At 43.6% G+C, this 27,962-nt stretch overlaps 1 protein-coding gene across 2 annotated transcripts in view; it reads right to left on the bottom strand.

The window, feature by feature from the left end:
* The window catches only part of GLDC (glycine decarboxylase), an 89,602-nt gene continuing 61,640 nt past the window's right edge, over nucleotides 1-27,962 (bottom strand). For both annotated transcript variants that reach the window (XM_061425320.1, XM_061425321.1), the window contains 9 exons: nucleotides 22,459-22,584; nucleotides 20,855-21,004; nucleotides 18,554-18,666; nucleotides 17,105-17,246; nucleotides 14,562-14,673; nucleotides 7,549-7,644; nucleotides 4,117-4,289; nucleotides 2,669-2,749; nucleotides 1-2,193 (listed from right to left, as the gene is read on the bottom strand). In XM_061425320.1, coding sequence (XP_061281304.1) covers nucleotides 2,050-2,193; nucleotides 2,669-2,749; nucleotides 4,117-4,289; nucleotides 7,549-7,644; nucleotides 14,562-14,673; nucleotides 17,105-17,246; nucleotides 18,554-18,666; nucleotides 20,855-21,004; nucleotides 22,459-22,584 — 1,137 coding nt within the window. In that variant the 3' untranslated portion in view covers nucleotides 1-2,049. The remainder of the gene's footprint in view (nucleotides 2,194-2,668; nucleotides 2,750-4,116; nucleotides 4,290-7,548; nucleotides 7,645-14,561; nucleotides 14,674-17,104; nucleotides 17,247-18,553; nucleotides 18,667-20,854; nucleotides 21,005-22,458; nucleotides 22,585-27,962) is intronic.

Raw genomic sequence — 27,962 nt, 5'->3', positions numbered from 1 at the left:
GAAACCCCACTTTTTATCACCCCCCCCTTTACCTGGGATCAGCATGGGGCAGCGATTGTGGATGAGTGTATCTGCTCTACAGACTCAAGCTTTTCTCCAGTGGGGTGTCCCCAGACTTAGATTGGTAAAGCATTGGGGTAAGAAATGGAGAAGCAAGTCCTTCCAGCTAACGATCTAAAACCACAGCTGTTTGTTGAACACATACTGTGTGGAAAGCCCTAGCTCGGCACTGGGAATCCAGTGATGAATAAGATATGATTCCCGCTCTCAGAGAATTTAGTGAGGCAGATAAAAACCAAGTAAACAGAGTAATTATTAACTGTGCAGAGAGTGTAGGATAACAGACTGAGTGCCAAACTAGAAAATAACAGAGCCCATTTCACAGAGATGTGTGGAAGACCTGAAGAGTTGCTGAAACATGGAGAACAGGAGCCAGCAAAGCAAGATGGCGGGACAAGTGTTCCAGGTGGAGGACGTCACACAAGCAGAAACGCGGGTTAACACAGGAGCAGTGAAGACAAGCCGTTTACTTCAACCTCTGAATCACCTGCTTTTGCCCCGAACATACTCCAGGGAGTACGGACTGAGAAGGATACAGATCTTTATCATTTAATTATTACGTAAGAAAGGAACCATGGATCCCATCACTTCTCTACTGCTTTGGCCAAAATGAAGAGTTCTACAGACCTTTTAAGTGTGAGATTAAGTAGACCACTTGCAGAGCATTCAGTAGAGTGCTCAGACCTTTTGTCCAGATCACTGTCATAACAGGTCAAATAACAGTTGTTTGAGTAATAAGGAACCAAGTAGTCAGAATTAAAGCAGATACTCAGGAACAATTGGAGAACAACATCCAAAGAATTTGCTATTTCCATAGGAAAGTTATTTGTGACAGGCATGCTAGTTGCCTACCTGAAACTCCTTCTTTTCTTCAGTTAACAAACTTCTGGTTTTCTTAGGGGTAGTAACATGCCCAGGTGAAAGACCTGGGCATATCCCCTTGAAGCTCAGAGTGGCAACTTGAACCAAGCCTGGCCAGTAAAAGTGCAGAAGTTATTGGGTGGAACCTCTGGAAAAACATTCCAGAAGAAGCCAACTTGGATAGACTCTGTCTTTAGTTTCTCTTCCTTTTCCCTAACTAGAACTGGGTATCTGATGCCCAGGTACACAGCAGCCATCCTAGGACCATGAGGATGAAGACTATATGCAAAGGAGGCAGAATAGAAAGACTGAAGACTAGCTCTTGACTTACTACCTCTGGACTTACTGTTACATGAGAAAAAATAAATTATTTGATTAAACTGCTGTGTTTGCTTTTCAGGTATATGCAGCCAAACACAATTTTAACAGGGCTAAAGTGGCAATCACTGCTAAGACATACAAATGGGTTCTTTAGCCAAAGACACAACTGATAATGCAACAGTTCTACTGGGCTGGATCGTCTCATTACCCTGCAAATCCCTCTGAGCGTCGAGTTATGAGGGAGTTAATGCTGAAAATTGGATCAAAAAGGCATTCTTCAAATTGGAATGCTTTTATTAGAATATTAATTGCAGACTTAAAACTACACATATGGAAAAATGAAAACACTCAGAAATGCTATTACAGATTGAGTAAATTAGGAGGAGGAAAAAGATTTCTTCAGTGTATACAAAATGTAAACATTTGCCCTGGGGTTTCCCACAGATGGCACAGTCCACAAGGACTTATTTGGAATAAAAATACCTATTGGATCTGCAGTATAGCCTCTATAACATCTTCAAACTTGCTATATTGAAGTGAAAGTTACTAGCACACTCTGAATCTTCTAGGCAAAAAAACTAAATGGGCCCAATCAAGGCAACTGCTGTGTGTGAAAGCAGAGACACCGGAGCAAATCAATCTTCCAGCAATGAGCTTCCACGCACTGTGCTAACTGTATTTACATTTACCTTGAGAGAATATACACAGTATATAAAACCCCTACTTGAGTCTGTGGTGGAAAATGAAATATCTCATGAGATGCTCCAAAGCGCATCAAGTCAGTCACTTGAACTTGGGGAGAGAACACTAAGAAGAGGCCCTCTTCTGTTCAGAAAATGGGGACGCATAAACATCCATGGGTGGACAGGTGCAAACCAGGTGCTGATCTCCGTAGATGTCATCAATCCGGGAGATGGTTGGCCAGAATTTGTTCTCTGGTTTCACAAAGGGCTGCAGGGGACAAAAGACAGAAATGACTTGGGATATCCTGAGAAGTTTCTTGGAGGGGTGGGGTGGGGAGGAGACTGCAATGCTGCTCCCACACCTGAGAGATCACTGGCCCAGAAAGTACTCAAAAATTATAAGAAGCTAAAATCTAGCCTCCTTCGTCACCATCCCTCCAAATCTCCCACCCCTGCTCCGCCAGACTGCAGAGCACCTTCACATAATTAAAAGGATGATGGTAGAAAACACTGACCCACTAGACAGACCCTTATTTGGTCTTCCTGCACTGTGCGCAGGTTGGCACCCTGACCTCAGAACTTGGAAAGCCAATTTCTGTGTTGTGTCGTTCTGCAAAGGTAACCTACATATGGTCACTATAGTGAGGAGGCGGCAAGAGCGGAGCCCTTGGAGTGGGTGATGGCCCCTCATACGCACGTGAACCTGGACCAGCTGGCACGTCCAGCTTCAGAGGAGAACTTACAAGTGGGAATGCTGCCACCTCTCTGGAATACGGCCGATCCCAGTGGGAGGATGTGACGCAGGTCAAGGAGTGTGGAGACATCTGAGACAGAGACAATGGACAGGAGAGGGGTCAGAGCAGACGCCTGCCTTTCCCTCTGCTCATCACATCTGCCAGCGAGCTGATGAAAGCCCATGGATGGAGGGTGGTGGTTTTGTTTCAGTTTGTGGGGAAGGAAATTTTGGTAGGAAAATGTTTATTGTGAAATATTTCAAATATCAGAAAGTAGCACATTTACCACCCAACAGAAACCAACATTTTGTCATGTTTGCTTAAGCTTTTAAAACAAGAAACATTACAGATACAGTTGACCATGCCAGCCTATCCCCTCTCCATCTTACTGCTGGTCCTCTTCACCAGTGCCAGCCACTATCTTGAATTTTGTTGTCATGATTCTCATATTTTTATACTATTACTGTATATGTTAATAAACTGCATAGAGCTTAGTTTGGTACACTTTTAAACCTTATAGTGTCCTGTGTGTGTTTTATCCTCCACTTGCTTTTGTATCTCAGTATTATATTTTTTAGACATCTATTGCCATTTTTTTTAAAAAATTGTCTAAATCCTGAAAGAATCATCAGTATCCAGAGAAAAAAACGATGAGAGCAAATCATATTAGATTCCTCCACTATCCTAGGAGACTCGCACGGGACCAGCCTTTTCCCACCGGTCATTGGCCCCGGTGCTTCACCTTCAGCTGGGCAGCTCTGGACTAAGCTCCTCTGTACATCTCAGACTGCTTCTCTGGCTTGGAGCCGTAACGACACAACCACAGCCTTTGCGGTATTTTCAGTTCACGATCCCTCAGCTTAACAGTGGCTGGACCTAATACAGAACTCTTAGGGCTCTGACCAGATATAAAAGAAACAGTTTTGAAGAGGCGAAGCAATGTTTAACAAATTTTTCTCCAATATAGGCCGTAAACATGGTAAAATATTCAGGCCAAGTACCAGTCTGGTTGTTCTAAGAGGTAACTATTCCAATATGAGAATATCTTTATCCAGAGTGTAAAAGGTAAATAATCTCAGTAGAGAGCATCAAACAGAGATACAGAATGGTAAGACTTCTCTAACTATAAAGTCCATCAGTCTCTGCTCCCTCCTTTGACAGCCAACTGGGTCCTTGTGGGATGAACAGCACCAAACAGATACATAAAACCAACAAGTGCCCACTAAATAGATATTTAAAATTAGAACATATCAGAAATAACCACATTATACTTGAGCAACCACTGCTGTGTTGATTCAAGATTTAAACTTTCAGGTAATGAATTTATCCTCTCAGAAGAACCTTATTCTAGGCAAGGATGTCATCTTCCAGTCGAGTTCAGAGGTTGCCAGCACCCCACCCAGACACTAATTTCTGCTCTCTGGGATACTTTAGATAAAGTACCAGCGCCTGTGTACCTTCAGTGGGTTGACCCTGGGGTCGATGCGGCCCTCCTCAATGTCGGCAATTTCCTGTCGGATGCTGATCATGGCATCGCAGAATCTGTCCAGCTCCGCCTTGTCTTCTGACTCGGTGGGCTCAATCATGAGAGTGCCTGCCACCGGCCAGGACATGGTGGGGGCATGAAATCCTGCCAAGGAGATGGGGGAATTTGTGTTACTTAACTTTGACCTCCCCAGTTTGGAAGAAGAGACCCTCCCCTTCTTAAAATGTATTCCAAGGAAAACAATCTGAAAATTTTGCTATTGTATATGTCTAGGGATTCACTTCAGCACTGTTTATGGAAGAAAAGCTTAGGAAGTAACATGACATCCAACAGCAGAGGATCGGGTAGGCAAATCTTCCTGGGTATCCATACAATAAATATGCAACCATTCCATATATTTAAATTTATATTTGTTAATGGCTCTGAACATTTACCCAATTTAAGTGAAAAGGGCAGGCTACATAACCATATTGTCTTGTTTTTAAAATGACAGTATATTATATATGCATATATATATATACACACACACATATATTTGCATGTGTGTATTATACATACTTTATATATATGTGTATATTTTATGAGGGAAGCTGTTTCGAAGAAGAATAAACACTAAAATTTAAACAGGATTATTGGCATAAAATGAGGGTTTTTATTTTACCTTGTGTTTAGAATCTTTTTATAATGTTCATGTATTACTTGCAATTAAGAGAAATTAAAATATTATAGCCTACCAAAAGCTAAATAATGAGGTAACAAGCATTAAGGACCCCGATGTGAGTGTTACTGTCCTTATTTTACAGATGAGGAAACTGAGTCTTGGCCAGGATGTATAAAGTCTTTGTCTTTACACTGAATACAGGCTGAAGGTATTTCTATGTTTCCAAAAGTTTTCACATGCTAAGATGAATTTACAAAATATGATTGAGAGAGAGATTTCCTGGACAAAAGCCAAAAAGAACTTTTCCCCAATTCTTACAATTTTTCCTGTGAAACTTTAAAAGATGAAGAACAGCCTCTAGGTTGATATTCCTGTCAACTAAGTTTGCCCTGGAGGTCAATGGTTCCCAAATTCTGGTGTGCATCATTACATGGGGCGCTTTAGAGTCATGCCTGCATTGTTTAAAGGATTGTCTTCTCAACATTTTATTATAGAATTTTTCAAATATACTGGTAAGTTGAAAGGACTATAGAGTGAACACCCGTACACCTATATGGCTTCTACAATGATGCTCTGTTTGCTTTATCATGTATCTAGTCATCTATTCCTATCACATATCAGCTGGCAAAGAATCCACCTGCAGTGTGGGAGATGGGTTCAATCCCTGGGTTGGGAAGATCCCCTGGAGGAGGGCATGGCAACCCACTCCAGTATTCTTGCCTGGAGAACCCCCATGGACAGAGTCACCTGATGGGCTACAGTCCATGGGGTCACAAAGTGTCAGACATGACTGAGTGACTAAGCACAGTCATCTACTCCTATCACATATCTAAAGCATTTGCCTTAGTTTTGATGCATTTTTCAAGCATGTTACAGTCATTTATACCCTTCCCCCTTAAACATTTCAGCATGCATATTATTAACTAGAGTTCCATATCTGAATTCAATATCTGTTTCCATATTTTTGTGATAGTTTGCACAAATTTTAAGTACCATTTAGTTTTTGACAAATGCATATAACTGTGTCACCCAAATCAGAAAGAGTCTTCTTTTTAAACAAGCTGATCTCATTACCCATTAAGTCCAACCTCAATTCCACGAGTGAACAAATTCAGCCCAATATTTTCTGCAATAGTGGTTCTCATATCTGGAACCATCTGAGTTGTCATGGAAACACAGATTCCTGGATTTTGACTCTGATTCAGGAAATCCAAGGTATGAGCCTTTAAAAACTCAGAATCAGGTTAATCACAACACTGTTAATCAACTATACTCCAATATAAAAATTTTAAAAAGTTAAAAAAACAAAGTTAAGTTTGGAAATCTCTGCCCTCTGGCAGGGTGCCCCTCACACACCTGATAAGATTCATCCATGAAGTACTTGTAAATACAGATCACTGTGCCTCATCCCTGGAATTCTGATTCAGTAGGTGTGATTAAGACCCAGAATCTGTGTTGTCATCTTCATTGTTTGTTTGTTTTTAGAGCCATTCACTTATTCTCTCACTTGTTAAACACAGTTGTTGAGTGCTTCCTATGTGCCAGACACCTAGACCATCCTGAGCCTATGGCAAGTGTAGCCATCACTCTATTAAACATCAAAATATAAAGGTTGTAGATAGAACCGAATTTGGGAATACTGGGCAGTAACTCCAAATACCACTTCTCTTCTACCCCTCATCCCCCGCCTCCCTCCTTGCAAATGCTGCTGCAGTCAGATGTGGGAAACAGACCACACACCCCAGAAATGAAGCCTCATCCTGAATCAGTTACTGGCCGGGAGGTTAAGTCAGGTCACAGGAGTGGTCAAGAGGAGATTCTTAAGCAACTGCTAATTTCATTAATGAAAACCATCTTTGGTTTTCCCATTTATTATCAGGGTAACTCTGCATAATAAGATCATTCATTCATGGGAGGAAATGAGTCACTATGTGACTATGTGGGACTCCTGTTATGGTAGTAAAACTATAAAATTATTAAAGTTTTCACATTCCTTATTAAAAGAAGTCATTCAAATCATCTTAAAATTCAGATAGACTCCACATTCATCAAAAGGCAAAGTTCTCCCCAACTTAGCCTTCCTGAGAAATGAAGAGTCTTTGATGTTATTAATGTCACTAAGAAAACATTTTAATAAAGCCTGTGCTGAGTGAACATCCACTAACAATACACAGTTTAAAAAAAAGCTTCAAAGAAAACTGCATCATCTCTGTGAAAACAAGGTGCACCTATTCCTTCATCTCTAGCAGCAGCTGAAACAGTTATGCCACGGCTGAGGGGGCTCAAAGGCCATGAATCTCAAATGCCATTCATCCAATACTCCTACACATTGTAGGCTCTCCACTGCCTCTACCATCACAGCAACTTACCTCTTCATGGCCCTCTCTGTCTACTTGGAGTGGGATAGGTCAAATAATTTACCAGAAACATGGACAGAAGACAGCAGTCATTTTCTTTGGGATTTTAAATTTTGTTAACAACAAAGACTCCTTTCCTAGCTGTTGATGGATTCAAGATACGTGATTTAATATCTTTCAAAGGACAGAATCTGTGGGGCCATAGGGCCATAGATTTTTTTTTTTTTTTTTTACCCACAGTCTACGGCTCGCCATTTAGCCTATGGATCAGTTTACTGTGGTGCAAACACATTCAGTCTGTGGTCCATAACCAGGATGGGCAGCTGCATAAATGTCAGAAACCCAAGTTCGCCTTAAGGGGGGTCTTTCCTGTGAGACCACTCACCATAATCTTGAAGCCTCTTGGCCACATCCACGGCCTCAATATTTGCAGACTTTTTGAAGGGTCTTGTATCCAAAATAAATTCATGAGCCACATATCCTGTTGAGAAAAATTATTTCCATTCACGATTAACATCAGCTTGTTGTTTTACCCAAGAAAATGAACAAATAAATCAGCTTTTTAATGCATATCATTGAGGACCAAGGAACAATGGGTACTTGGTAAGTTATAGTTGACAATAAAGCCTTCATCTGCTCTTATTACATATAAAAACTGTTAACATGTCATGTCAATTTGTTCCATCCTCAGTGTTCTACAAACCCATGAACCAGGAAGCGGGTGGCAGGCAGGACAGGAGCTGGAAGGCTTACTAAGGTCCCTGGGGATGAGACCACTTTTACTCAAAAGACCAAAAATCTACTTGCAACAGTTTAACATGTCATCATGCCTGGTCCTTATACAAAATTTTATTTTATATATATATTTTATTTTATATAAAATATTTCTAGTGTTAAAACTCCATTGATACATTTTTCAACAAGTTTGCTACCAATATCCAATTAATGGTTTCTTCCGTGGGCAGGTAAATGTATACTAAATGTATATGTGTAAGACACAATTTTATATGATTCTTCAAAGGGGCTTATGAGGTTTCAGTTTCAGGCTTCAGACTGAGAATTAGAAATAAGGCTGTTGAACAGCACACCGCAAGTGGCAAGGAGCTGAAGAGGCTGAAGTCTTGCGGCGGTCAGTTCACTTTGCTTCTCTAGGCTCAGGCCACCATCTCCCCATTATAAGCTGTTGACCACCCATCCAACATCAAGAATAAACCACTAACTCAGCATTCTTAAATAGAACAACATTCCTGGGAGTTTCCCAAATGCCACGGCCTACATAACTGATGAATTATCTTCAAGGAAAGTATCTACTCAGTAAAAAATAATGCACTCCTTCTTAACCCACTATCCTGATTCTCAGCAAACAATGAATCTACTTAAATATACTTGGAGAAGTCATAACTTCTCAATCCTGAGGAGAATAGCTCCAGTCATTAACAGACCCTGAAGACAAAATCTGTGAACTGCTCTGCTTCTTGTGTGATGAATACATATGAAGGGGTTAGCTTTGTTTGTAAATAAAAGTATGAGAACCTAAGACTTTGAATATACTGTCACCACATATCTTTAAAACAAGCTTTCTAACAATGATGAGGATTCAATAGTAAGGAGTATGGTTCAAAAGGAGAAAAATGTATTCAGAGGTAGATAAATCTAGAGGGGGAAAAAAAAAAAGTGCCTTAAATGACCAGCTGGAATATTCAGGGGGAAAACTGTGAAATTATTTAACTCTTCATCAACTATTAATGTCAGGAATCCTAAATGCCCCACTATGCTACCGCAACTGGGGAGCCAAGCCTTGAGCTTCAACCCTTCTTTTCTGAGGTTCTGGCAGCCACCCTGGCATTGTAACAACAACTCAAAGAAAAAGGCTAATGGAGCTGACTGCTCTGCTCTGTGGAACACTCAGCTGGCAGGAGGGGAGGAGGAGACAGGCTCATGATGGGGAGGAGTCTCTTTTGCTGGCCAGCAGACAGCACAGTCTTTCAAGCAAAGGTTCAGTTACTGAAAGGCCCCATCAAGCCCAGCCCAGCCCAGCCCAGCGCTGCTAAAGCAAGACTTCATCTGCAGAGGCCCCTGCCACAGCCAAGTGGTTTGGGAAGAGTTCCATTTCCAAAATGAGGTTCAGATGTTATTTTCTAAATCCATATTCTAATATGTTCAAATGGAAACTGTTAGTGGGATTTCAGTGTCTCTCTCTTCTGTCTGTCTCTACTTGAGCCTGAAAAGGGGTGACATTTAAACTTCATGTCTGTTGGGGGCCAGCCTGGAAAATCCCATGGACGGAGGAGCCTGGTAGGCTGCAGTCCGTGGGGTCGCTAAGAGTCGGACACGACTGAGCGACTTCACGTTCACTTTTCACTTTCATGCATTGGAGGAGTAAATGGCAACCCACTCCAGTGTTCTTGCCTGGAGAATCCCAGGGACAGCGGGGCCTGGTGGGCTGCCGTCTATGGGGTAGCAGAGTTGGACACGACTGAAGCGACTTAGCAGCAGCAGACCCCTAGATGATCATCTTTGTTTGCAGTTTTTAGGGAGAAAAGATATACAAATCTTCTATGGCATACGGTGAGTCAGAGGAATCTGAAGTAGAAATTGTATAAACTGATTAGTGCAAGTTTTAATTTTCAGTGAGTAGGTGTTTCCTCGGGGCCTAACCATGACTATAACTGAGAGTCTGAAAAGATAACAAGTCAACGGAGCAAGGAAAGAAGCCAGGGATGGGAGTAGGAGATGATAGAAAAGCAAAATAGAAGTGGCTTGGCTCTACGCTTGGAACATCCCTCTCCCAACCCCTCATGAATTATCTTACAAGGCTGAGGATGACCTGGGAAAGTGCTACAGAAAGATAAGACTTCCCAAAACTGGAACTTACTTTTCCTGCATCCTCAGAGTGAGTGCCTAGAAATAAGTGGAACTCACTAGCTAATTAGAAAGCTTGGGTGGGCAATCGACATTCAGTCATGCTTTTCAGTTGCAATCCAGGGACCACAACAAACAGCATCAAGAGGCCAGTTTTCCTGGGAATGAGGTCAGGTGGGTGGGGCCCCTAGCCTCAGGAGGTCACTTCCCAGCCAGGGAAGTGCACCCTCCCACCCATGCAAGGGTGCAGCCTCTGAAGCCCATGTCCACCAGCCTATAAAGGCCACCAGGAAAACTCCTCAAGGACAAGAATTTCCTTGTTAAGAGTTAAGATTTGTCTAAGATCAGAAAGGGATAAGCACTTAAGAAGTTGAAACATAAAGAAAACACTGGGACACTAACAAAATGGTCTGTTCCTGACAAGAACTCTGTTTAGACCAGACAGTGAGCCCAGCCTCCCACATAAGCAGACACTTGTAAACATCTTCAATTCCTCCTTTCAAAATACCTCTGTTTACCTGAGTCAATTCCTTTCCTCATCCTTGCACAATAAATACTACCGCTGCTCCCCATCCCAATTCTTGCCTATAAATTCCTTGCTTCACAAAACCCTAAGCGTCAACAAGTTAGGCTGGTATTTTCAAATCTCTCAAAGAAATGGCTCATAAAGGGAAGCCTGAGAACTTCCCTGGTAGTCACATGGTTAAGACTCCATGCTACCACTGCAGGGGGCATGGATTCTACCCCTGGTTGGAGAGCTAAGATTCGCCAAGTCTTACCGCTCTGCAAAAAAAAAAATGGGTGGGGGAGGAAGGCCTGTAGTTCACTAAAATTACTGCCTCACAGTCGTCCATAATTCCAGTCTTATTTAGAGCTGGTAAATATGATTAAGATGAGTAACGGTCTTCTAATATCGCCATTAGACATTCTGGAATACAAAGTGTTTATTAAGGACATTTCTATTTTGGGCCATCTGGAGGTACAGTGATCATTCTTTTTTAGGCCCTAAAATACCAAACCTCTGATTGTGTAATGAATGTGTTTACCAGACCAAACACGAGACAAGTTTTGTTTCATGAACTTTGGGATTGGGTAATAAAGTCTGTAATCACCAATATATTTCTGCTTGGGATGAGAAATACAATTCATTATTTCATTCTGGGATAAAATGTCAAAACAAATGGAAATTTCATCCATCTTTTTGTGTTACAAGCCTCCTGGGACAGCCTCTGCCTAAAGCAGTTGCTCGCTGCCAAGCACACGGCAGGCGCCTGATCGGTACTAGCTTGCTCACTCTCCTCTCCTCGAGTACCATCTCCCCCCGTGTGGTCCACACCACATTCATTCTCGCTCCAAGGAACTCAGGTTTGCATCCCACAACTCTGTGAACACACTAAAACCACTGAAGTTCAGTGGGTGATGTGCATGGTACGTGAATCCTTTCTTGATGAAGTTGTCAAACTTAATCCCAAGGACATATTAAATAAAAAATAATTTAACAACTAGGGAAAAAGTACCCTATACCTTGTAAATTAAAGCAAAAAGATTATTTCCATGCATCACATTGGCAAAAACTTTTTGGGCTTGGCCTGTGTTCCCAGCCTGGCACTTGGTGTTCACTGGGCCCTGGGGCCATGGTCACTCACAGGCTGCTAGTGTGATGTAAGTCTGAATTAAGGATCTGGGGGCAGGCAAGGTCAAACGTGTCAAGTGCGTAAATGCATTCATATCCTGAGATAATTTATCTTCTACAACTCTAACTTATGTAGATAATCAGGGGTGTTAAAAAGAAAAACTAAGTAAAAGATATTCATTGCAGCGTTGTTAAAAATAATGTGGTGGTGCTGAGGGAACCCCATAGAATCTGACACATGATACATACCATAGAATGGATATGGCCACTTTCAAAGGACATTTAATGACAAGGGAAATGATCATGATATAAAATCAAGTTTAAAAAAACAAGATACAAGCTCAATTGTCTGAAAGTACGGTGGGAAGAAATACAACAAAATATTAAGCCGTTATGTCTGCTTGATGAAACCATGGGTCATTTCCATTTTCTTCCTCAAACTTCTTTGTCCAAATTTTCCATGTTGAGCACATGCACATGACTTATACAGCCAGACAAAACCAAGACTGCTGCTATCCTGAAGGCCAATACAGAAGCAGGATGCATCTCACAGCACAGGAGCTATATTTGAATTAATTAGTAGCTCTTGTAGCTTCTTTAATACCCACTTCAGAAGCATTTCATTGTGTTGCTTAGAGACATATTGCCCACAACGTTCTTTTCTCCTCTCTGGGGAGAATTGCTAACCAGAGCTGATTATTTAGTTCTTTTCTATTTTCAAACTCTGGAACCACCCTTGTGGATACATATTCACAAAGCAAGATTGGTCTTTAAATTAAAGATCACAGATGGAGATGCACACAGGCCAAGAGACAAGCAGGGCCTTGCTGCTGTGGCCCTGGGACTGAACACTGGTTACTGACTGCTCGCTGCCCTCTCTGCCCCAGGCTCAACATACAGCGGTCCCTGCTCTCTGATGCACACCCACCGTCAGGTCCTGCCCGCCTGACTCTCAGGGCAACCCCTCCTACCACCTCCAGGGTGACTTGATGCCTCTCCTATTATTCCCTCTACAGTAGCTTCACTCTCACCTCTTCACAGCCTTTCCCCTGGCAGCTTGAAATCACCTTATTCTCTTATTTAAAAATAATGAAGCTGCATCCTATTGCAGCAGCTCCTGCCCCCTTCACACTAAAGCCCCCAAACCATGAAAGTGTCTGCCTTCTCCTGACCTCAGTCCATGTCTCAGCCCCTTTCCAGCTGGCCCTTGCCTTGCTGCTGGCCCTAACTGCTTTCAAAGGTGACAGGCTTCCTACTGTGAAAGGCATGGGTTCTTTTTAAGACTTGAGAGGCCAGCCACCTGCTCTTCAGCTGTGCCTCCATGTCACGCAGGACCACCCACGTGTGCTGACTGTGTGTGCTGTGCTGACACAACGCCAAGGACTGAGGCAGCCACAGCCTCCCCCTGTAGGAGCTCAAGGTCTGCAGGAGCGAGCCGACGATGAGTGAGTGGGAGACTCCTTGTGGTGGAAGGAGCCAAGAGGAGTAGTTCTCGCCACCAGGAAAGGAAAGGGCAGCCTCAGGGAGGAGGTGTGGCCAGAGCAGAGGCAGGAAGGATGGGTGCCAGGGAAACGCCGGGGGTGGGACGTGGGGAGCCTGACGCTGCCTCAGTGCAGGTGCCCCCTCACCAGGTGCTGCTTTTCCTGCACCTGTTCCGTGCAGCCATCTGCTTGAGAGGTTTCGCTCTGGTTTCTCAATATGGTTTCCTTGGGTCTCACCAAAGAAAAGTCTGCTCTCAGACTCTGTGCCCAGGGCCACACCTCTGCAAGTCCACCTGCGCCAGCCCCTCCCGTCACTTCCAGGGAGACCTAGTCCCTCCATTCCTGTCTCCCTCCCTCCATGATAAGCTAAAGAAAGTGAAAGTGAAGTCACTCAGTTGTGTCTGACTCTTTGCAACCCAGTGGACTGTAGCCCACCAGGCTCCTCCATCCATGGGATTCTCCAGGCAAGAATACTAGAGTGGGTTGCCATTTCCTTCTCCAGGGGATCTTCCTGACCCAGGGATTGAACCCAGGTCTCCCACATTGCAGGCAGACACTTTAACCTCTGAGCCACCAGGGACGCCCTATGATAAGCTATAGCTGCTGCTGCTGCTAAGTCACTTCAGTTGTGTCCGACTCTGTGTGACCCCATAGATGGCAGCCCACTAGGCTCCTCTGTCCCTGGGATTCTCCAGGCAAGAACACTGGAGTGGGTTGCCATTTCCTTCTCCAATGATAAGCTATAGAGGCTTCTCTAAAAGGTTTTCACTCTCAACTAACTAGTACATAAGTCCTCTGATTCTACTTCTAACAGCATGCTCATCCTCTGCCACTGTCTTGATGATGTTAACATCCTCTTAATCCTGTCATTCCCCTGCTCAGAAACCTTTCTGGCCCAAGGGTGGAATCCAGAGCCTTCCAAGACCCTCAAGGCCCATGCTACCTCTCCCGCCTTATAGTCTGCTTCCTCTCCTCCTATCCCATCCTTCAACCCACCCAAGACTCAGACAACTCCTTTCTCTCTAGCTTGCTCCTGTATCTCTGTTTACTGGGGTTCTGCTGTGCTTCCTTTCAAGGCTTATCTCAAAAGGCTCCTCTCAGAAGGCTCTCCCAACTAGAATTATTCCACTCATCCTCATGGCCAAGGGGCAGGTAAGAAGCTCATGGGATTTACATATATGTCTCTCTATGGTGTGGTCCTTGTTGTGAGTTGTCCTGAGACTAAGTGCATGGCAGAGCCCCACCAATATCCCTAAGCTGTTTACTAGATGGAAGTTATTTCCAGTACCTCAAGGCTTTACTCTGGTATATGCTGAGAAACAGAAGTTTCCCACCCACTTCTGCAAGTCACATCCACTAGGTCAAACTTGGTTTGGCCAAGAAAAAAAGCCAAAGTGAATATAGGCTGAAGTTCATACTTGCCTCTCGCACCCCGGAAAAGGACTCTGTAGTGCTTTTCTAATCGCTTGGCCATGTAGTTTGCATTCAAAATAGCAATCTCTGTGGCCTGTTTAAGGCCCTTGCCTCCCATCATCTGCAATAGAGGAAAAAATACTCATCAATCACGGAACACAGAGATCCAATGGACACTAACCAAAGACATCCCCAGATGAAAGGAAATCAGCTCCCCACCACTCTCTGGACTGCAGGGGAGTGAAATATCCTAACTAAGACATCTCTCAGTCTTCTCTAAGCCTAAAATAACTTTTGGTTTCCCTCTTTGAACAGTAATTTTATGTTTTTTATTGTAGTTAGAAAGCTTAGAACAGGGAAAAACTGACTGCTGACTATCACCTTATTTACCCAAGAAAAAGAACTGTATTTGAGGAGTTTCTGTTTGGTTGTTCATTGTGAATTTGAGATGCCTTGATAATTGCCAGGATCTTGAGGGCTCTTGGCCAAAATCCCCTCTGAATCCATTTTGTATGGTTTGTCTTTCACGTGTCCATAGTTCAGGCTTCTATGTTTAACAACTGAAAGGTTCTCAATCTTATCCTTTTCTGGTGGTTCATAAGTCCCTATGATTTTATGGGGATAGCATCACCAGCAAAGAGTTTAAAACCAAGACTGTACCAATTTGTCCTCCCTACTTTCTTCCCAGAACACCTCAGATGATAAGGCTTGATGTATGTTAACACACAAATGATGTAAAACAAATGAAATAACAGTGCAGGGATACCAAAGTCCTTGGAGAGGACACGCTCGGCCAGGTTGGCCAAAGAAGGGTTTCCAGAGTGAGAATTAGAACTTGAGTAGAAACTTGAAAATGGGTAGAATTTGGACAGACAAAGAGAAAGGGGAAGACACTCTAGGTGAGAATAGCAGAAACAAAGGTGTGGAAGGAAGGCCCGTGGCTGCAGCCTGGGCATTGCTGGAGAGCCAGGTGGGCTGTGACCACTCGCACAAGCTTCAAATCCTTGCTGGGAAAGACCTGGACTTGGCTTCTGCCTCTGGACCTGTGCATCAGAGTCTGAGCAACTTTATGGCCCCAGTTCCACCCTGCCTATACTGAATTGATTCTCTCTGGAATGGGGCCTGGGAAAGTGCATTTTGGGGAGAAGCTCCTAAAGATTTTGTGTGGGCTGGGACATCCAGTGGTAGAGGCCAAGGGAAGCCAGGAGAGGATGGACAGTCTTAGCAGAAATCTAGCAGTTCGGTAGGGAGTATATGAGAAGAACTGTATAAAGGAGAGAAGACGATAATTCTAGAGTCTCGGTAATAAGTAACAACAGCCTGAAAAAAGAAAGAGCCCAAGGTAGGAGGGGTGGCTGAAACCCTACCATATTTATTTCATTCTTAAACTGAGTCTGTCTGGTGTATCTGGCACACAGCCAAACCAGTCCTAGGGCATTTATTTTCTATATGTGGAAAATCATCTCTAACCCAAATAACATTCCATAACAAATGACTCAGGTTCACAGAGACCAAAAGGAAGCTGGGAATTAAGATTCTGTTTGCAAAGAAGCAGACCTTTATGATGATTGTTCTTGTTGCTATTTGCAAAACAACTCGAGTATGATTTGAAAACGCAGGTTTTAGTCTCTGGGGTACTGAATTGTTGTCCCAGCTTCCCAGAAAGTTTTCATTAAGAATCATAAATGCCACACTGTTCAAGAATAACAACCAGCCCAGAGAGTCATCCGGCAAGATGTGCATAGCTGAGTTTGGGTTTATTTCACCAGATCCTCGCTTTCTCTCAGGAGGGGAACCAGCTGGGGAAGACTGCTCTAATTACGGCTGAAGACGTGCTCCTATCCAGTGTGCGATCTAGTCAGCTCAGGAGGTGGGCAGGCTAGTTTGAATACGAACTGTATAAAATAAACTCTGACCTTAATGTGTTTTGGGTTTTTTGTTTGTTTGTTTTTGTTGTTGTTTTTGAAAAACACAAAAGAAGGAAGCCCGTTCTATGACAAAGTCTAATTACCTTCGAGAATATAGTTCCACAGGCCCTAAAGGGCAAAGAGCTTCGGGAAAACCTCTACATAAGTGAATTTCTGCTATTTTCATCTTACCCTCCAGGCTCCCAAGAAATATAAAGCGAAATGAGATGTATTCCTAAAATTTATCCCAGGATCTCAACCAAGTGTAATAATTAGTATATGCACTGTTTTTCGCTTGTGAGGGGCTGTACAAATCCTACAGGAAACCAAATGACGTGGCCAGAACATCCATATGACTCATGGTGCTTAGCTCTGTCTGGAAAAATATATCTGGCATGTCAGTTTCTCTGGTGTTAAACCCACTGTGAGAACCCAAAGGAAAACAGCCTGATGAAGAAAAGATAAAATGAATTTTAGCTGATCTCTTTAGGATGGTTTCTTCCACTCAAGTTGTCAGCAATTTTCACTGAACCACATCTCGATCATGGATTTCTTCATTTTCAAGTTAAGAAGGAATCTGCAGTCTCAGGTCCCCATCCATACATCACTCCCCCAAACCATCTAACATGCGTTAGCAGGCCTCACCTTAATATAAGCCCATGAAATGGGCAAGATGCAACTGGAGCCCCACGGGGCTGCGCTGACGGTCCCCAAAGCCTGGGCATCTTCACTTGGTTTTAGCGAAATGATGGGATGATTAGGCAGAAAAGGAACAAGATGCTTCTTCCTGTATATATATATTTTTAATACAAATTTAGAAGATGTTAAAAAGATCTGGTCTAACCAAACAGGCAGGTCCTGGGCCCTCTCAGGAAGCTCTATTCCTAGCAAAGGAACTCTGACATGGAAGGTACCAGGCACCTGCTAAGGGGCAGATGTTCAGGAAGTCTCCCTTCCTTCCTCCTCGGCTGGAGGCATGGCTCACCAGCCATCAGCATCCTAGCAGCTCAAACAAGTACCATGGTGGAGAGCTGGAGAGAGACAGGCAGCCTGGAACATCATGTAGAGCTATGGGCTCATGAGGATGTGGGGACATCCCAGCCCCTCACACCCTCTCCCTCCCTGCCCTGGCCCCACACTCTTTCCCAAGGCATCTAAGGGATATAGAAGGATGCTGCTGAGATGCCCCATAGGGTGACAATCACAGGCCAGCCTGTGAACATCAGTTGCCCCATCTCCCCCACAGCTGAGCCACTGCGACCCTGCTGCCTACTACAGAAAACAGGAATCAAAAAGGAAAGAAGAAAAACCCAAGGGGGGCCAGGCTCTCCATATCCCTGAAGACTCTCCCCTTCCGCACATTTTGGGAAAAAGGAAGATGCTCAGGAAATAGTTGCTCAGCATCATTTCCATGAGATGATTTGATTTCAGTTTAAAAAGTTACCAACTGCTCCGAGATATTGCTTTAGTCTTATTCTGACTTCATCCAATTATTTCTAGTAATAAGGTTTGTTTCCTTCCTACTTATCTCAGATGTAATAAGAATTCAGGCTGTAAAGTGTCCAAAATATTACATCCAATTTCTTTTTGGCAGGGGGACATTTGAGTTCTACTCCTTTAGCAAATTTTAATTATACAATAGTGTTATCAATTTTAGCCACCATGTTATATGATAGATCCTCAGATGTAACATGTTATATGATAGATCCTCAGATGTAACCATAAGCTGATTTTAAAAACAAAGCTGCTTGGAAGTCTAAATTAAAGTCCAAGAGACCCTTCTAGGTGCTAATATACCAGTTCTTACTCATAATGCTCCAATAAAGCTTACTATTCATTTCTCTGTTAATAAACCTGCTCTGTCTATACATGACTAGGAGCTGAGTGTGGCCATACACACTGTGGTTAATAAAATCTGTTTGCTTCCCCTTGAAAGCTCCTTGAAAGCACCCCATTCACTGCTCATCACCCAGCCCCTAAAGGCACACTACATGTGAAGGTATCCTGACACCTGAAGTCCTCGATGAGAAGAACAGAGTGTGGGGCCAACTCTCAGTCTTCAAAGCCATCCCGAAACCAGGGCCCAGAACTCACACTCCGATGGGCCCCATGCCAGGGCCGCCACCTCCATGGGGAATGCAGAAGGTCTTGTGAAGATTAAGGTGTGAGACATCAGACCCAAAGTCTCCGGGACGACAGAGTCCCACCTGTCACAAAGGGAAAGAACCAAAAGCAAAAGTCAAGAGCTGAAAGGGTGCTCTGGAGAGACAGCCATCCTGCTCCCGAGAGGAGAGGCAGGAGATGTGCACAGAAACGTCCTTAGATGGCAGCTCAAACCCGATATCCCACAGGCAGCATGCCCTGCAGTTTCTATGGAAACAGCAATTGACCATTTAGATTTTAAAGTATGATCTGAATATACCATCAACTCCTAATTATCCACCCCCAAGAAAGGGGAGGGGAAGTATAGGCTTTCCCTGCTATTGAAACAGGCAATCTCACCCCAGCATGTCTAGTACCCCAGCTTTGGATATCATGCACTTTACTGAAGGGCCCCTTAGGACACGTGGATATAGAGGGCTGGAAGGCTATCTGAGAGAATACTGAGCTGAGAGAGAGGGAGGGAGCCTGACAGTTTTCCTGAGACCATCCTGGTACCAGCCACAACATTCAACAGGTGTTCCTGCCACTTTGGCATTTGAGCTAATTGTGGATGTGATAAAAACTACAAGACTCATTTATGCTATTGAATCAATAGACAATCCCTGGACTGCTCAAAAGAGATCAGATAGAAGCAAAGAAAAACAAAAAGAGTCTGAAATTGGGACTTCCCTAGCAGTCCAGTGGCTGCTGCTGCTGCTGCTAAGTCGCTTCAGTCGTGTCCGACTCTGTGCGACCCCGTAGACAGCAGCCCACCAGGCTCCTCCGTCTCTGGGATTCTCCAGGCAAGAACACTGGAGTGGGTTGCCATTTCCTTCTCCAATGCATGAAAGTGAAAAGTGAAAGTGAAGTCGCTCAGTCGTGTCCGACTCCAGCGACCCCACGGACTGTGGTTAAGACTCCATAATTCCAATACAAGGGGCACTGGTTCAATCCCTGGTTGGGGTTAGACCACACATGCCCCTCACTGGGGCTGAAAACAAAACAAATTAAAAAAAAATTTTAATGAAAAGAGTCTGAAATGGTTTTAAAAAAAAAAAAGGAGAGGGAGTTGATATGACTCTTTAAAAGATGATGAGTCCCTGCCCTCCAAAGTCTCCCTAAAGCATTCCCTTAAAGGCACGTGTCACACAGACTGTAAAGAAGGCGAAGTGTTAAAGAACTGATGCCTTCGAACTGTGGTGCTGGAGAAGACCCCTGAGAGTCCCTCAGACAGCAAGGAGATCGAACCAATCAATCTTAAGGGAAATCAACACTGAATACTTGTTGGAAGGACTGATGCTGAAGCTGAAACTCCAGTATTTTGGTCATCTGATGCTAACAGCCGACTCATTGGAAAAGTCACTGATGCTGGGAAAGATTGAGGGCAGAAGGAGAGAGGGCATCAGAGGATGAGATGGCTGGATGGTATCACCGATGCAATGGACACGAACTTGAGAAAACTTCAGGAGATACTGAGTGACAGAGAGGCCTGGCATGCTGCCGTCCATGGGGTAGCAGAGTCAGAAACAACTGTTCGACTGAACAACAGCAGCAAAACGTCACACAGACCACCCCCTACACACACACAGCCCAGTAAGTAGTCAGGATCAGCCCTTCAGAGCCAGAGATGTGCAGCTGTTTTACGCTGATGAAACTGAAGCTAGTCCAAGGTCACGGGAGTTCAGTATCCACCAGGGGCCAAACCTTGGGTGTTAATTCCCTCAGGAAGAGGGGTCACCCCCCGCCCCTCCCTGTAATAAGCTAAGAAAATTCAGCTCACTCCCTGCTTCCCTTCAACCTTTTTACTTCGTCCTCAGCATCCCCTGTGACTTCATGACCTCCTTGGGAGGAGTGTGTGTATGTGTGTGTGTGCGCGTGTGCACGTACCCATGCATGAGCACAGTCACTCAGTCGTGTCTGACTCTTTGCGAACCCATGGACTGTAGTCTACCAGGCCACCCTGTCCATGAAATTCTCCAGGCAAGAATACTAGAGTGGGTTGCCATTTCCTACTCCAAGGGATCTTCCCAACCCAGGGATCGAACCCATGTCTCTCTTGTCTCCTGCAGTGGCAGGTAGATATTCTTTATCACTGCACCAGGATCTGCAATCTCAGTGAAATTATAGTACATACTTTGATTTGGCAATATAGAAAGTCAGTCTCTGTTCTGAATTCAGTGTCATGTTTTAAGACAATTGTCAAGAAGACAAAACAATTTTTTTTTTTCATAACCATTTTCTCACATTGCCCACCTGAGCGTTCATGTTGGCCCCATCCAGGTAGACCTGGCCTCCGTGTAGGTGGATCAGGTCACACACGTCTCCAATGTTTTCTTCAAACACTCCATTGGTGGATGGGTATGTAATCATGATTGCTGCCAAGTTCTCCTTGTGTTTATCCACCTGAGACAGAAAAGTGGCAGAGGGAGCTAACGAGAGGAAATGTTTCTTTCTTAACCAATTCCTCATTTTTTAAAAGGATTAAGAAAGATGAAGTCTTGGTCTTTTCGTTTCTCAAACTGTCTCAATGTAGGATGACACTAATAGAAGGTCCATAGCCATTTCTGCCTTTATAAATCATTCTAAAGAAATAACAAGATTCCTTTAGACTAAGTCTCCATGGTCAAGACCAAAAAACTGTTCAGAAGATTTCTGGATATTTTGGGCTGAATTCTCTAAAGTGGTTTTCCTTTGGTTCAAATCATCTCAATAATTATTTCAGATTTTTTCTGGTTCCAGACAAGTCAATTCTCATAGTTCATCTTGCTATGCTCATCTTGCCAAATCCATCCTATCCACTTTCCCTCCCATTCTATTGAAATTAGAATTCCCACTAGGAATGTTCTGCTCCGATTTAAAAAACAAACAAACATCATTTTTCTTTTGACAGAAGGCAAGCATATATGAAAGACATGTTCCTATTTTTTTGACCAGCAAGTCAGAGAAGAGGCCCACGTGAAAACAAAACAAACAAACAAAAATTTTAAATCATATCCTATATTGGAGAGACTTAATAATTACACTTTTTGACCCAGAATATTTATTGGTAAAAACTTTATGGGGCAATGGGAGGTGGGGAGGTGGATGTGAGAGATTAAAAAATGCTTGTTTTTATCTTCCTTTTGAAGGTTGTTACATGAACTTCTCAGTCTCCATGCCTAATAACCCCAACAAAATCACATTGCCATTCAAGTGATTTCCTTTCCTCTTAAGATGCAGCCTACAGTCCACCAGTGGAAAGCAGATACGGTTGCTAGGCAACATCTTCCTGAAGGTTGGGAGGTTGGGAGTTTGGGAGTGGGGGTTGGTGTTGCAGGAAGGAGGATGGAATGTTGCCTGAAATTCAGCAAGTAATGGCTGGGACCATCACAAACATCTGCAAAATCTACATTTCTGTTTTAATCCCCAACACAAAGATTGAGAATACCTATGACTTCCAAGATCATAGGTTTGTTCACGGGGGAAGGAGAGGAAGATTGGGCAGGAAGAAGCAGGCAGATTCTGCAAGGACTAGTCTTACTACCACCATGAATAATTCATTCAGTTTCTTACACATGCACATATTAGAGGACGGAATTTCAGTTTAAAGGACCTTCTCCTTGTTAAAGAAGGAAGAGGTGAAAGAAACTATGGTCACTTTTACTCTGGACCAAAAATGTGACTCTTGCTTTTATTTTTCTTATAGAGATGGCTAGGTTTTCTGATTTTATGCCATTTTCCCTAGACCCATTCGGAGAAGGAACTGCAGTCTTTTAATGAGGATGCAAAAGAAGATAATGTTGACCTAAACCATCCCTGATCCTTGCCACTTCTTTCCAACCCAGACCTCCCCCATCTGGTAAGCGGAAGTTGAGTACCATAGCCTTGAGGTGAGCTGCATCGATGTTTCCGTATTTATCCACCTCCACAGGCTGAATCCTCATGCCTGCCATGTGGGCACTTGCAGGATTGGTCCCATGCGCAGATTTTGGAATGAGGCAAACCTGACGAACGAAAGAAGGAAAGAGAGAAATCACCAGGCTGTTCATAATGGCAGAAAAGTCCTACGAAATGCTTGGAGCATAAATACATAGGTGCCATACACTCTATTTAAACTGACCGGTGGTGCCTTAATATCTGCTACAACTTCATGATTACTGTATTGAAAAACAGTGTCCAACAGAGGAGTTGACACCTGGATCCCCAAATACTGTTCCCGAAAGACTTTCAGAATATTAATACTCTCCTTCCTTATCCCAGTAACACCAAAACAAGCCTAGGCTTATTCTAACCTTGCCTCAGCAATAATATGTAGAAAGCACCTTACAAGAACATGAGATTAGAAATTAAACTCTAGGACTCAAATGCACACATCACAGCTCCAGTGCTCTGCTTGGCTCTGCTGGGACCCAGGAGAGATAATGGTAGACATTATCCCAAGGCCTCCCAGTGACAATACACCAGTGATGTCATCATTATTGGATGCTTACTCTGTGCAATAGATTCTCTGCTTACATGAGAATAGCCAAGCACAAATGCCCATCAGTTTCTGCCCTGTGCTCACACAAGGCATTCACTGAGAAGGTTGGCATCTGTATAAATAAATGTCTAGAGGGACTTCTCTGGTGGTCCAGTGTTTAAGAGTCCATAATTCCAATGCAGGGGATGTGGGTTGGATCCCTGGTTGGGGAACTAAGATCCCACATGCTGTGCAGCACAACCAGATCAAAAAAATTAAATAAATAAATAAATAAAAGGACCCTTTAGACAGGGACTGCTGCTGCTGCTGCTGCTGCTAAGTCGCTTCAGTCGAGTCCGACTCTGTGCGACCCCATAGACGGCAGCCCACCAGGCTCCCCGTCCCTGGGATTCTCCAGGCAAGAACACTGGAGTGGGTTGCCATTTCCTTCTCCAATGCATAAAAGTGAAAAGTGAAAGTGAAGTCACTCAGTCGTGTCGGACTCTTAGCAACCCCATGGACTGTAGCCTACCAGGCCCCTCCGTCCATGGGATTTTCCAGGCAAGAGTACTGGAGTGGGGTGCCATTGCCTTCTCCGAGACAGGGACTACATCATGTCAAATAAGACTCCTTGGCTGGGAGGAAACATTTCTTGCTTTGTCAGGAGACTACTCCTCTCTTTCTAAAGGGATCTTGGTGTTGCCAGTATAATTAGGGAAATGAAAGTTCTCAAAAAAAAAAAAAAAAGTCTAGTGCCCACAGGTGCCAAAGGAACTCAGAATGAGGGGGTGCCACCTCAAGTTGAAGAGATCAAGAAAGAGTATTTCAAGAGCTTAAAGATGTGTTGAATTTTTATGGAAAATGGCTGGTGGGCATAATACTAAAATTCCCAGGTTTAAATCATTTTCATTTCCTGCCCCCAAATCGTGTGAGCAGAGGTGAAGACACATGCTCTGTGTGATCTGATGATGCCACACTACAGGAAAGGGCGCCCTGCAGTTCCCTCCAACAGCGGTGAGGAGAAGCAACGTCGACCCTGAAAACAATTCTGTTTTTGTTTTTAATTCCAGAACCAATACTGTCACCCTGTGAAGAAAAACGGATGGGCATTATAAAAATGGGCTTATGAAGGGGAAATTTAACTTAACAGCTGTTTCCTCAAAAACAGCAAAGCCATCTATTTAAGCAAAATGCATGTGACCCAAAGAGAACTATCAACAGAGGCAAAGATGAAATGACTTTGTTCTTCTTCTGTGGACAGTTAGCGCTTCTTTGAATGGTGACCCCATGAACTGCAGCATACCAGGCGTCCCTGTCTTTCACTGTCTCCCAGAATTTGCTCAAACTTTTGTCCATTGAGTCAGTGATGTCATCCAATCATCTCATCCTTTTTTGCCCCCTTCTCCTCCTGCCCTTAATCTTTCCCAGCATCAGGGTCTTTTCTAATAAGTCGGCTTCTTCGCATCAGGTGGTCAAAGTATTAGAGTTTCAGCTTCAATATCACTCCTTCCAATGAATATTCAGGGTTGATTTCCTTTAGGATTAACTGATTTGACCTCCTTGCTGTCCAGGGAACGCTCAAGAGTCTTCTCCAGCACCACAGTTTGAAAGCATCAATTCTTTAGCGCTTAGTCTTCTTTATGGTACAATTCTCACATCTGCACATGACTAGTGGAAAAACCATAGCTTTGACTATACAGACCTTTGTTGGCAAAATGGTGTCTCTGCTTTTTAATACGCTGTCTAGGGATATAAGGATTAGCAGGAAGAATATGTCTCAGTCATTTTTTCAATGATTTGTTGCTGTTGGACATTTGTAATTTTCTATGTGGATCCTCACTTTAAAATTTTTGGTACTGAAGGGACTTCCAATACCTAAGTTCTAGGACAATGTCCTAGGTTCTAGGACAGAACCTAGATTTGATATTTTAGCCAACACTAACTCTCTTTGGTTCATTTATGCCAATTTAGGTGGATTCTGTGTTTTTCTAACTCCCTAGTGTGCCTGGCATAGACCCAACATAGCTCATTTTCAAAAGACTTGCCGCATGAGTGAAGGATTAAGGAGAAGAAATCCTTTGCAAGGGAAATCAATTTCTTACCACTGGTCAAATCCAAAACCCAAAGGCCACTACTTTGCCCAGGCAACTGAGAAAAGAAAAATACATACAGGTTTTGGGGGAGGTTTTGGTGGTGCTTTTTTAGTTTGTTTGGGTCAATGTATTCCCTTTGTATAGGAAATTCAATCACTGACCAGCAAACCTGAATTAGTATTTGACTAACAAATGAGTAATAATTATAAAGTGCTTAGGATAGTGCCTGGCACATGCAATTTTTACATAAGTGTTTGTTAAATAATTTGTAGTCTCCCAAATTAAACTGGTAAATCAAGAATTTGGCCATTACATTTTAGGAACCTCTGAAATTTAACCTAAGAGCAAATGTGAAAATAACTTCCAAAACAGTTTGAAATAAAAAAATCATCAGGAATCCAGGAGGTTCTATAGCATATGACTTCCCCACACATTTTTTTTTTTGCAAAACAGCATATATTTTACTAGTTTCTATGATAGTCTATTACATGGGAGCAGCTGTCTTAGACATTTCTGATACAGAAAAATCCTCCATGATTATTTGAATAATAAATCATTTTCTTCTTCTCTAACTAAAAAGTCAGGTTAAATTAAAATCTTTAGGATGCCAACATTTCCAAACTTGAAGGTTCTGTTTCTACAAGCTCAATGACTGGGTAGTCGTCCCTGCCTCCCTCACCCACCCTCAAAATGCAGCATCCCACTCCTCTGTCCTTCAGTGGAATAACCTCTCCTAACACTTCAGTGATAGCAGTGTGAACAGTGGAGCCAGGAGAAGCATCACACACAAGGGGACTGAGATAGAAGGGAGGACTGGAAAAAACAAAGAAGGAAAAAGAGCTGAAAAGAATCCATGTGTCATAGAAGAACTCTGTTGTTGCTGTTGTTTAGTCACACAGTAGTGTCCAACTCTTTTGTGATCCATGGACTGTAGACCGCCAGGCTCCCCTGTCCATGGGATTTCCCAGGCAAGAATACTAGAGTGGGTTCCCATTTCTTTCTCCAGGGGATCTAACCAACCCAGGGGTCGAACCTAGGTCTCCTGCATTGGCAGGTGGATTCTTTACCTCTGAGCCACTGGGAAACCTAGGAGAACTCTGCCCAGGCCCAGTCTCTCATCCTTTTTTTGTGACCTTTCTGGTTTGGCCCCCAGCTCCTGGACACTGGACTACCCTGGTGGCTCAGGCAGTAAAGCGTCTGCCTACAACGCGGGAGACTTGGTTTCAATCCCTGGGTGGGGAAGATCCCCTGGAGAAGGAAATGGCAACCCACTCCAGTACTCTTGCCTGGAGAATCCCATGGACGGAGGAACCTGGTGGGCTACAGTCCATGGGGTCGCAAAGAGTCCTACACGACTGAGCGACTTCACTTTCACTTTCACTCTCCTGGACATTAACAAACAGTTCCTGGGGTCAGCCTGGAGAACTAGGAACCAGTGCAGGATGGGAAGCATCACAGAGTAGACAGAACCTGTATTTTAGCTGGCCTTTTCTAGCTGGTCACAGGCCTTCCACAAGCACCACAGTGTAGATCCCAGCGGCTTCCCCATAAAGCAGGAACAACATGGAGATGGTAACACAGAATGAATGGCTCCCTCTCCCGGAGTCCCAGAAACTTCATGGTTAAAGAGCATGAATAACAAAGAGTTCCAGGGGCTACTCAGTACAAGGAAGCCACAGAGGAAAAATAGAAAAGGCAACTCTAAATGTCAGTCATCTGGCAGCCTCTCATTGGATAACCAGAATCCCAACATCTCCTTTCTGACTCTATGAAAGCACTGACATTTTGAGGTACAAAGAACAACTTTAATTCCAAACTAACCCTTCCTTAGAAAATCGAAGAATTCAAACCCAAGTGAAAAAAAAAATTAAAAGTTGAGATATCAAGAAGGTGGGAGAAATAAGTTTTTCCTCCCATTTTGTGAAAGTAAAATAGTATTTAAATTCTTCCCTGCAAAATCCAGGTAACTAGCCATAAATAATCTTCCATCTTTAATAAAACTAGGAATGGACTAAGACTGGGCTACCACCAGCTGCACCCTATTTTTGTGTGCAGCCAGAAGGACTCCGGCCCCTTTTTCTCTAAACTTCCCAGGCTGGGCAGATGCTTGTGACTTGCTCCTGATTCCTACCCACTAATGTCATCTCCACAGCTCATGAAGTTCAAGGTCAGCGTGGCCAACCACCAGGAACACAGGCCTCCTTCGGCCACAATCTGAAGCCTGTGTTGTTAGGTCATCGGCTAAGGGCACTGCCTCAGGATTAGTGGAGGTCTGTGGTGCCCATTAGCACCTGCTGGTCCCACAAGGGCCTCCAAAAGCAGTTTGGACCCTGGAGACTAGACTCTAACTCACAGCAAACGATGAAACAGAACCGTGAACTCTGCTCCACGTCTTCTTTTGTTGTTGAGAGCTGAGAATCACTAATAAGGAATTTATTTATTCAACAAATATTTTTTGAGCATACATAGGGCAAGAACTGTGCTCAGGCACAGTAGGAGTTATAGAAGAATGAAAGCTTGGTCTCTGCCCTCTGCCCTCTGTCCAGGCCTGGGGCCAGGGCTGAGCCAAGGAGGGAGACTTGGAATGGCAACATTCCTTCCCCTTACACCCTTTGCTCCCTGGGGGCAGCAGTTCTGCAGCCAACTGGCTAACTTTTACAGACTGGGTTTAAGAAGACTTTTATCTCAAAATGTTTTTCCTCAAAATGGTCCAGTGAAACGTCTTAGAGTCAAGGATCGTAATAGCCACTTCATAGACATTTGTTTCTTGATTATGTGTTTCTCCAACTTCTTCCAAGAAGACTTGGAGGGAGTGTCCCTCAGAACAAAA

This window comes from Bos javanicus, chromosome 8 (genome assembly GCF_032452875.1).
Source record: "Bos javanicus breed banteng chromosome 8, ARS-OSU_banteng_1.0, whole genome shotgun sequence".
Taxonomy (NCBI): domain Eukaryota; kingdom Metazoa; phylum Chordata; class Mammalia; order Artiodactyla; family Bovidae; genus Bos; species Bos javanicus.
This window is presented reverse-complemented; position numbering and strand designations above follow the sequence as displayed.